The sequence below is a fragment of the Haliotis rubra genome, unplaced genomic scaffold, assembly GCF_003918875.1.
Source record: "Haliotis rubra isolate DU_JTF1 unplaced genomic scaffold, ASM391887v1 Scf112, whole genome shotgun sequence".
NCBI lineage: Eukaryota > Metazoa > Mollusca > Gastropoda > Lepetellida > Haliotidae > Haliotis > Haliotis rubra.
Window position 1 is genome coordinate 470,968 of NW_025765026.1, and position 12,544 is coordinate 483,511.

General features: G+C 38.9%; 1 protein-coding gene across 1 annotated transcript; it reads right to left on the minus strand.

The window, feature by feature from the left end:
• Positions 1-709: 709 nt before the first annotated feature.
• LOC124289923 (epoxide hydrolase 4-like) lies at positions 710-10,714 on the minus strand. The gene is made up of 6 exons (XM_046726596.1): positions 10,580-10,714; positions 8,427-8,551; positions 7,099-7,211; positions 6,037-6,205; positions 4,083-4,246; positions 710-960 (listed from the first exon to the last, which is right to left on the minus strand). The coding sequence occupies exons 1-6, from the start codon at positions 10,712-10,714 to the stop codon at positions 710-712; spliced, it is 957 nt and encodes a 318-aa protein (XP_046582552.1).
• Between the last annotated feature and the right edge of the window lie 1,830 nt (positions 10,715-12,544).

Sequence of the window (12,544 nt, forward strand, 5' to 3'; positions counted from 1 at the left end):
GGTACTCTGATATGTTCAACGACAAAGGTAACTTAAACAGAAACATATACGAACATATAGGACATATACGCAAGATATCCAAACTTCTCACTCTGCGAAGATGTCTCTCCCTAGACAACAAAAAGTTTATAGCCTCTATACACTGTGGAAACCTTCCCCTGGGTATAGAAAGTGGCAGGTATACCAAGCCTCTGACCCCTCTGGAAGATAGACTCTATCTACTATGTAATGAACAGTTGATAGAGGATGAAGCACATTTTGTTGTGGTTCGTGAATTTTATAATGATTTAAGAAAATGTTTGTTTGATTTATTAATACTCATTTCAGCAATTTCTGTGACTTATCTGTGTTGGATAAACATAAGTCGATGATAAACACTGAATGCATCCAACTTGAATTGGCGTGTGTGTTTGTTTGTGTGCGTGCGTCCGTGTTCGTGTGTGTGTGTGCCACTGTATGTATGAGAACTAAAATATGTATATATGAATGATATGTTGGGTTCTGGTATATATGAATGAACATCTTAGTGTACTTATGTATGTAAGATGTGCATCCACCCTGCCTATAGTTAATTGCATTTTATATACTTGTAATATTTTAAGGTGCCATTTCGGCCTTCCGAGGCCTGTTTGTATTTTATATATGTACTAAATGTTTTATACCTTGTAAAACATGACACTATAATAAACTATATTATCATTATCATTATTTATTTCAGAAAATCTGTTATGTGTTTATTAACCTCTTCCGGGGTGTCTATCATGACCCAGTGACTAGCCTCGTCTATGTATTTGACTGTATGGTTGTCTACAAAAGCATTAGCAGCAGCTGCAAGGGAGGACTCCAAGGCCACGTCCTTGCAGCCCCAGATGGTCAGCACCGGGCAGGAGATCCTCGGGATCTTTTTTGCAGGGTACCGTGTTGTAGCTCGATAGTAATTGATGGCACATGTTGCAGCACCTGTTGGTAGGAAAAGGGGGAAGCATCGAACAAACAGAGTGAAATACATACAAACTGCTTGAATCACAGTACCACAAGACGAAACTCTAAGTGTCATCTCCATGTGGTCAAGATGATCAGTGAGTGAGATGGCTTTACGCCGCTTTTAGCAATATTCTAGCAATACCACGGTGGGGAACACCAGACATGGGCTTCACATATCGTATCAATGTGGGGAATCGAACCCGAGTGTTCGGTGTGACAAGAGAACGCTTTGGCCACTGGGCTACCCCATGGTTGAGTGTAGCAAACGGAAGCATGCAAGGTAACTGGTTCATATCTGATGAGTATGGATCCAATATTGCTGTTACCTGGTCAATAATATTCACGGATAATTGACTATTTGATCCATTAGTTTGATCCCAGACTGACACAAATGTACATGTATACAATGTTCATATATATCAATGAAACGTTATTTTCTTATATTGGTGACTTCAATATTAACAATTCAACTTGGCATACCATAAATAACATACAAATAATAGTCGCCTCAATCAATCATGTTTCCAAGTGTTAATATTCATAATACATAATGTAATGAATCTACTGCATGATGTTATGAATCTACTACATAAGACGTGTATTGAGACATGATCTAATGAATCTGCTACATAAGACGTGTATTGAGACATGATCTAATGAATCTGCTACATAAGACGTGTATTGGTAGATGATCTAATGAATCTGCTACATGTGATGTGTATTAGTACATGATCTAATGAATCAACTACATAAGACGTGTATTAGTACATGATCTAATGAATCTACTACATAAGACGTGTATTGAGACATGATCTAATGAATCTGCTACATGTGATGTGTATTAGTACATGATCTAATGAATCTACTACATAAGACGTGTATTGGGAGATGATCTAATGAATCTGCTACATAAGACGTGTATTGGGAGATGATCTAATAAATCTGCTACATAAGACGTGTATTGGTACATGATATAATGAATCTGGCATATGTGATGTGTATTAGTACATGATCTAATGAATCTACTACATAAGACGTGTATTGGGACATGATCTAATGAATCTGCTACATGTGATGTGTATTAATACATGATCTAATAAATCTACTGCATAAGACGTGTATTGGGACATGATCTAATGAATTTGCTACATGTGATGTGTATTAGTACATGATCTAATAAATCTACTACATAAGACGTGTATTGGGACATGATCTAATGAATCTGCTGCATAAGACGTGTATTCGGACCTGATCTAATGAATCTGCTACATGTGATGTGTATTGGTACATGATCTAATGAATCTGCTACATAAGACGTGTATTGGGACATGATCTAATGAATCTGCTACATGTGATGTGTATTAGTACATGATCTAATAAATCTACTACATAAGACGTGTATTGGGACATGATCTAATGAATCTGCTACATGTGATGTGTATTGGGACATGATCTAATGAATCTGCTACATGTGATGTGTATTGGGACATGATCTAATGAATCTGCTACATGTGATGTGTATTAGTACATGATCTAATGAATCTGCTACATAAGACGTGTATTGGGACATGATCTAATGAATCTACTACATAAGACGTGTATTGGGACATGATCTAATGAATCTACTACATAAGACGTGTATTGGGACATGATCTAATGAATCTGCTACATAAGACGTGTATTGGGACATGATCTAATGAATCTGCTACATAAGACGTGTATTGGGACATGATCTAATGAATCTGCTACATGTGATGTGTATTGGGACATGATCTAATGAATCTGCTACATGTGATGTGTATTGGGACATGATCTAATGAATCTGCTACATGTGATGTGTATTAGTACATGATCTAATGAATCTGCTACATGAATCTGACGTGATTGGGACATGATCTAATGAATCTGCTACATTGGGACATGATCTAATGAATCTGCTACATGTGATGTGTATTAGTACATGATCTAATGAATCTGCTACATGTGATGTGTATTGGGACATGATCTAATGAATCTGCTACATGTGATGTGTATTATTACATGATCTAATGAATCTAATGAATCATGATCTAATGAATCTGCTACATGTGACGTATTGGGACATGATCTAATGAATCTGCTACATGTGATGTGTATTGGGACATGATCTAATGAATCTGCTACATGTGATGTGTATTGGGACATGATCTAATGAATCTGCTACATGTGATGTGTATTGGGACATGATCTAATGAATCTGCTACATGTGATGTGTATTGGGACATGATCTAATGAATCTGCTACATGTGATGTGTATTAGTACATGATCTAATGAATCTGCTACATAAGACGTGTATTGGGACATGATCTAATGAATCTGCTACATGTGATGTGTATTGGGACATGATCTAATGAATCTGCTACATGTGATGTGTATTGGGACATGATCTAATGAATCTGCTACATGTGATGTGTATTAGTACATGATCTAATGAATCTGCTACATGTGATGTGTATTAGTACATGATCTAATGAATCTGCTACATCAGACGTGTATTGGGACATGATCTAATGAATCTGCTACATGTGATGTGTATTAGGACATGATCTAATGAATCTACTATATAAGACGTGTATTGGGACATGATCTAATGAATCTACTACATGTGATGTGTATTAGTACATGATCTAATGAATCTGCTACATAAGACGTGTATTGGGACATGATCTAATGAATCTGCTACATGTGATGTGTATTGGGACATGATCTAATGAATCTACTACATGTGACGTGTATTGGGACATGATCTAATGAATCTGCTACATAAGACGTGTATTGGGACATGATCTAATGAATCTGCTACATAAGACGTGTATTGGGACATGATCTAATAAATCTACTACATAAGACGTGTATTGGGACATGATCTAATGAATCTGCTACATAAGACGTGTATTGGGACATGATCTAATGAAACTAATGAATCTACGACGTGAGAGCCATGACATCATCCAATATAATCCAATGATTAAACACTCCTCTAACCGCCAGGACACAATTCCAGTGGTTGTATAATCACTATACTTTCACACATTATTAACCATAAAAGAGTAATTACCTGGTTTAGAGAAAACATATTTGTATGCTTCAATATCGTCAGCGCTACAGTTGTCTGAGGTAAGACCACCCTGACGCCCCGTGAACATTTTTTCCAGAGCTTTCATGTCGTTCACTCGCATCATCAGCTCGGGGACAAATGGAATTTGGAAGAAGAAAATGTACCTGAAACAAACACCACCCTTTATATGTGTAGGAGTACCGTGATTGTATGGTGCACTAAATACAACAAACAAATCCAATCTTGTGAACAGAACTAAGCAAGTGTCGCTCTCATGAAGCATGATTATTTCACCAAAAAGATTACACAACGGTAAGGAAAACATCAACATATGAATTATGTATTTACTGTTTACCACAACAATAGCAAAAGGATTGTCACAATCAAATCAATCTTAAAAAGTAATGAAAGTGAAGGTTGTAGTTTAAGATGAAGTTAAATGTCAACAAAAGCACGACCAGTCAACCTGCACCTTCCCAAGATGATGCTTTGTGTCATATATGAAGAAAATACAGTGAATCGTTTGTGAGATATCTCGCTGACAAGCTTAACATGCAGGTTAACATGCTGAAATCTTTAAAGTGTCGCTGTGACCTTGACAATTATGTGAAGGTCACCAGAGGTCATCGACTGGGCCCTGCGTCTTCCCTAGATGAAGCTTTGTTTCGAATATGAAGAAACTCCAGTGAATGGGCCTTGAGATATCTCGCTGACAAGGGTAAAACATTAAAGTCCCCTTGGGACCTTGAAATGAAGGTCACCAAATCTGACTGGGACCGTTTTCACACTGTGATGAACCTAGGTACCAAATGTGAAAAGAATCTAGTCAACGGTTCTTAAGATATTCTAATTCGTACGAACGTACGGACGGAGCCTAATACTATATCCCCCGCTTCGTGCTAAACGCGCGGCGGGGGTAATAATCAAGCTAAATTGTGACGAGCTGTAAATAATCGGGTCTAGTGATTATTATAAGCAGCGCATCTGGGATACGATTACATGCATCACCGATCAGTAAATGATTGTAACAATCCGTTCCCGTGGGTCGATTTCTAAGACAAGCATATTTTGGCTATGGAGAGCCCAAAACACACACTTTCGTAATGATCGCACTTCAGGGCCACACACCACCACAGGAGACGTTCACTTAGTGAAGAAATGAAACAGTCCAACTGTTACCGGTCCATACTTCTAAGCATGGTATGAAACTGTTACCATGAATGCCCAAGGTAGCTGAAAAATATGTATATATGTGTATCATGTACCAGTTACGATGACCAGCCAATGCCGACTAAGTCAAAACATTGATTACACAACAGTCTCGTTTCCTGCTGACTGGGTTCCGTCCTATTACGCAACTTTATACAATAACAAACCAGAATTTTGAGACCAACTCATTCAGTTGGATATATAAATATAAATCAGTAATATTTGATACATCTAATCACTTGGATATTGCAACACTACGATCCTTCTAATCCTTGCAAACACGTCGTGCAGCGTGCTCTGACAAATGGAAATCGTGGAAATCTCACAACGAGGCTCGGCTGCTAGAACAGTTTGGAGGTCTTGTACGGCTTTGATATTATATCCAATCACATTGTACGATACAAAAATACAGTTAATAAGCGCAAAGAACACATAACAGGTGTAACTAGTGAGCCAGATGAATTGTGAATCATTTTACGACCACATAAAACAGGGTCAGTCTCTGACGACTTAGTTAACGTCATAAAATATAGAAATACGATTTTTTTAAAGTTTAAAATTAAAATTCATTTGTAAATATCATTTTCTTATGAAACAAGAAATTGGAAATTCGTGTAACCATAGGTGTTTGTAGTGTCTCTTTTCACTTTCACACGAGAAAAAATTCGGATCTGCTGAAAAGTAGGTCATTGTCTGAATTGGTTCATGAGACTATGTTTGTAGACTAAACATATTAAATAGTTACCAAGACTTCTTTAACTGCGCCAAACTCTTCTCCATGTAGCTACGAAATATACCTGGATGCGGACAGTTCATTACGATGAGTTTGTCGACCAGGTCTGGGTGTAAGGCAGTCAATGCCCAGGCAATGGCGCCTCCAAAGTCATGGGCTACCAGCACACAGGATCTGTAGCCTGGAACAGAAGCAAGTGGAAGATAACACACGACAAGCAGAAACATACATATGTGTATGTGATTATATATCATATTGATCACATATATCATATTGATCATATCTGTATTTTTAATTGGCATGTAGGCATATATAAAGAATTGCATGGTGTGTTTTTAGGCTGATGGATGATTTCTCAGGAACAATGTTCTAATCATTCTATCATAATGTAGAGCCATGATTTCAACGACAAAATAACTGAATAGAAAGTACACACTTGGTCCGTTGGGGTCATTATTAAAAAACAACCTTCCGTCGTAAATATTTTCATTGTGACTTAACAGTAAAAAAGAATTGTGTACATGCATATTATCAAAGCACAATAGATACCCTATCAAGTTGCCATGTCAACCACAAGCATTGTCTCATTACTGTTGACCGCGTAACATGCATGTGCGATTCAACAAAGCCAGGATTTTCCATACACTACGTTGTAAAATACATATGTAGTGTTTTGACAACATGTACGTAATGTTTGTCACTTGTGAGTGACAATCATAACACTTTCAAAATATTTACTTCTTTTTTTAAAAATAATTCCCCCAAACAGGGGTGTGCTTTCTTTAGTAAGTGAGTTTATTTTATCAAATAAGTTTCGTTTTTCCTCAAGTGCACAATCTAACTCTAATTCTGAATCAAAACCCACAGAGCAAAGATGTCGTTCATTCTAACCCGGACCTTCACGGGTCCAAAGCAGCAATAAACACATAAAGTATATGTTAACTTGTATCAACTACACTGGTACAAGGGAAAACGTGCATTTTTACACAAGGTTTTGGACTAATGTTTGTTTTTTGTGCAAATAAAAATATGAAACTAGATGAATTCAGAAATATTCCAATGCGTTTCTGTCACCTAGAGCAGGGATGAGTTGTTTCAGATCCTCCACCACCTTGGACACCTGGTAATTGGCAACACCGGAAGGCTTGTCGGAGTCACCATAGCCTCTCGTATCAATGGCCACAACCCTGGGAGAAATTAGCAGGTCTTTAAACATGATCAAAATGGAAGAAAAGGAAAGTGCACACATGGAGCATCAGAGAGGGATTGATTCCAGTTTTCATCTTTGTGAAGGTAACAGAACAACGTATTGTATGGATTTACAACTTCTTTATTGCTTGCAACACGACGTTTCTGGGCTACTTCTTGCCCCCTCAACAGGCGAACACTTCATCCTTATGGTCAGAGTGGTAAATATAAGACAACATTAACTATACTAGCAACATAAAGAAACTGTGCACACAGAAAATTCTTTCAGAATTGGAATACAACACAGAAAAGACGAAATGATGTAGACACTTTATAAGATGAAGTATCGGGCCTCAACAACATGTCAAAAGAACATGAACAATATCCGTAACGATGACGTCAGAAGTTCAAAATTGAGTCGGGGTCACACGTCGAAGTCACAATGTCAATAACGGGAATGACCATCATGCGCGTGAAGCACAGCGGTGCATCGACGACGCATAGAGGCTACCAAATTTTCCAAATGAAGGCCTGGGGAATGGTTTGGGACGTGGTCACTGCCGTCTGGAACCTGTGTCTGATATGAGGCACCCGAATCCACTTGTCCTGTCTTGGCGTCGTTACTCGGGGACGCCCAGAACGTGGGTGGTCGGCGACGTCATTACTGTTTCCATAACGCCTGACCAATGCAGATATCGTGTTACAATGTCATTGGAAATGTGCTTCCACCTGTTGTTGGCTCATGCCTGCTCGAACCATTCCAATGGCTTCATGACGTTGAGCACATGTTGGCATGATGTGCATATGACTTCTCATGTGAATTTGTGAACGTTTGAATGACCAAAGATCAAGCTTTCGACAGTGACAGCAATTTCTGAATTTCACATGTTGTGTGCAGCTGCACAGGCTGCACGTGCAGTAACACATTGCAAGTCCATAGGCCACCATCAATGACGTCACGTCGCCTGGCACCTGCATGAGCGTTTGATTGTCTCCAATACTTGCTATGTACAAACCTTTATTTATGCATAAAGACGCTGTCTGCCTATCTTTTTGTATTTTCTGTGTGCACAGTTTCTTTATGTGGCCAGTATATATGATCATAATGCTAATGGGGCGATAGCCCTATCTACTGATAAAAAAATAATTCAGTATATCAAGTTTACTTCAGAAAAAATAATCTTCTTGTAAAGAAAAGCCCCAGTAATGACCACCTGTAATCTTTTTTGAACTCGCGCAGCTGGTATCGCCATGAGTACCAGAACTCTGGAAACCCATGCACAAACAGCATCAACGGCTTGCTTTCGTCACCATGGGCAACATAATGGATCTTTACCTCCTGAAGTAAGAAAAAAATTGTAAACATGATAGAGCCTTTTTGTAGCAGAATGCATTTAATTCGAAACAGTATGAGACCTTTTATGGATACATGTACGAACGTCTAGATGTTCTAACAAAGACCAAATAACGTGTTACATGCCATTCATAAACAGAATTTACTTGATTAACATGATGACTAAAATAGTTTTCATTGTTAGCTCCTTCATACTTCTTGTCATTTTAATGAAACAGTTTATGTGCATGCTATAAGCAGACGGAATTATACACGACAGAGTAGGGTAACACATGATGGATAGGGGAAGACAAAAGGCGAAGAAACATTGACTGTTTCGTCACCCTTTCAACACTTATTAACGAAGTATGTCGCTGTATACGATAGATACAATGAAACATAAGATTTGCATCAGTACCCTTTCTCCTTACATATAAGGTCTTTATGATCAGCATCATGACTGTAAACATGACCTTATGACAATCAGACACAATCTGAATGGTTGACGGTACATCGTTGACATCCTGGACAGGGTTGTTGTACCACATTTCGATAACCATCCTCTGAACAAAAGGCCGGTCTTTATGGACGACAATGCTAGGCCACATCGTTAACGTGCCGTTAGTGATGTTATTTCGTCAAACGTTGATAGCAACTCTGCCTTGGCCCGCGAGTCCAGATCCCAGTCACATAGAGCATGTTTAGGACATTATGGGTCGCAGAATACGCAAGAGAGATCCTCAGGTACAAAATATTGATGTATTGAAGCTCCGAATTCAACGTCGGATACAGTCAATGAGGAGATTAAGGGTTAGGGGTGTTGTCTGAGCTTACACCAGATATTGACACTCTGCTCCGTTATGGATATGTATGTGCATTCTTCAGGGGTGAGGATTGTATTCCAGGATGTTTAAAATGACCACATAACTAACATTGAATATCAACTGGACACCGGTACAGTGTGACAACAGCTTGTCAGCACTAAAACACTGGACTCGGGCGTCGGGCAATGGGAGTGTAGTTAACGCCATAGCAATCAGCACTACAAAATGAGTCATATGTGGCTATGTTTGCTTTTGTGAATAAACTCCAGTTGTTCGTTCTTTCTACGTTTAGATTTGCCATTTCCTTATTCCCTGAGGGTCAATGTATCCATATAGTACGTTAAATTGAGATTTGGGTAGTTTCCTTTGCCATGGTTGATCCATATTGATATATGAAGACAAGGTGTGTTGTGATACTTTGCATCATTGCGTGCCCATCTAAACAAGGTAACAAGTGACGTAATCACGTTATATCAATACAAAACTAATATCGAATGATGATATGCAGAAATTATATTAAACGACTCTGTTTCTTGTTTTGTCGAGGGGCGGTGGGGTAGCCATAGTGGTTAAGGCGTTCGCTCGTAACACCGAAGACCCGGATTCGATTCCCACATGAGCAAAATGTGTGAAGTCCATTTCTCGTGTCCCCCGCCGTTATGTTGCTGAAATATTGCTTAAAGCGGCGTAAAACTAAACTCACTCATTTCTTTTGTCGAAATTCAATTTATGTTTTCAAGACACAGATATTTAGGTTTCTGTCATAAAGTTGCAATATTGTTGAGTTGAAACGTAAATCAAGTTGTATATATAGAAATTATAATCACGAAAATCATGATCACGTTCGTATATTTTAATATTAAATAGATTATCAATATATAAATTGACATTGGCTATTATACTAGTTACCACACCTACGGGTATAAAGCATGTAGAATTCGTTTCCAAGTGACACAGCACAAACGACACTTACTGATCCTGCAATGGTCCACATTCAGCAATATAACGGTATCCAAGCTAGCGATAGGGGAGTAACCCACACTTGCAGTCACTGCATTTCTACAATTTAATCCAGTAAAATCTATATTGTATTTAAAGGTGTATAAACAAACCTGGAGCGCCTGTATAATCAGAAATATGAGCTCAAATAATTCATAAAGAATCAATAACTCTCCCGCCTTGAGCAAAGCTGTATTTGTTCGTGACTTACCTCCAACTGAACATAGCCGTGCGTCCCCAACTCCGGGTCGTTCAGAACTGACGGTATCACATATCGCTTCTTGTATGAACAATATGCAATGGGATGTTTCACAAAACCGACAGCTATATTGAACAAAACCAACATTGAATAAAAAACAGCCCAATGCGTAGGAAAACCAACGCAGCAAAATTCCTTTTACTCCCATAATCACTGGTTGGAAATATCACAAATACTTACGGGAATGAATAGAAATGTTAGTTTGACCCTTATATATCTAGTAATGTGCGAACTTTGACCTGTCATCAGCTGTCAAATATTGATAACATATGAAATGAAACATATTCGCTTGTTACGTGTTACAGGCCACTGTCTACACCCCCTATGTTGCAGGTGATTGGTAACGCCGTGATTTGGTACATGCATCAGATACATATTGTGTGGCTCACCGGGTGTCCGTAGAGTGGAGGCTACAGCTTAATAGGTATATGTTTTATATGTGCAAAAGCTATATGTGTCATATTCTGGTTATTCACTCATGGTTTTGATTGTTAATTTACAATTATATATTAGGGTTGATACATGTGTAATGTTTGTAAGGGGCCTTGGTCAAAGCACAGATCAGTTCCTGAAAGAGTTCAGCTATGATGATGTTCCACTCAAAACGGATGATCCACTTTCACGAAAATATTTGTTTAAGTTTGGACATCAGCTAATCATTCGAAGTGAGGCTTTGATAGCATATTTCAGCAGGACGTGACGTTTACTCTACTATTAATGTGACGTTCTTTGAAATCCGTCAGATTTCATGACATATTTCCATTGATGGTCACATATGTCTCTTAATATACATGTCACCTGTGACAACCCCCTCCGTATACCGGTGATTAGAATCAGCTCCCGGCCCCAAGCACTGGTCGTCTATTCACACCGATAATGTGTACACGAACGATAAAGCTTTCTGATTGATATTAATTGAGCACTGACTGAAACAACCTTGTATCTCGTTGCTCCAGCTGGAATATTGGCTGACGTCTTCCTGGCGTCTGTCTTTCTTTACAGAGCTGCTGTGTGGATCAAATTAAGGCCGGTTCATAGTGAGTGAGTACTGTTATTCGGCACAATCAGCAAATTCCACCTCACGATTGTGAGACTTAATAATCGACCTCTGAGCAGACAAACAATTCACTGACATAAATGATACTAGACGAAATTTCATTGAGACTTCAATTTTAGACGTTCTATTGTATCATCTACATGACGCGGAAGCGCTTCGAAAGTATACAGTTCGTAAAGAGCGTCTACATCTAAAAGGGCGATGGGTAGCCTGGTGGCAAAAGCTTTCGCTCGTCACGCCGAAGGCCCGGGTTGATTCCCTACATGAGTACAATGGGTGATGCCCATTTCTGGTGTCCCCGCCGTGATATTGCTGGAATATTGCTAAAAGCGGCGTAAAATCCAACTCACACACACTACATCAAAAATATTGTTTCGATCTACAGTCCGGAAATGTGGCCATGAAATCTAACAGCAGTGAATTCTTTCTGAGGGTCAGTTGTCGCAGTGAAAACAGGGATACATGGTCTGTGTGTGTAAACTGTTCTAAAGATCGTCCACTTAATCAACGGCGTAGATCGCTGTCGATGCATTCAACAACATGGTTTGCCTGGTTAAAATGCGTTGTTTCGATAGTACCGTGATATTGCGGGGATATTGCGTAGTAAAACTTCCATCCTTTGTCGATAGGCCAGTGTGAGAGTGGTTGCAAGTGTCTGACGCCTTTTTCAACAAGAGGGTAATATCACGACAGTGTACGCCAGTCGTGGTCTACATTCATTGTACGTCTGTAGGGAATCCAACTCGGACCCTCGGTCCTGTAACCACAGGATACCCTGCGCTTTTATTTAACTACACAGAACGATTGGTGATGTAAAATGCTGACTATTCATAAACGTATCTATTATTCAAAATGGTGCT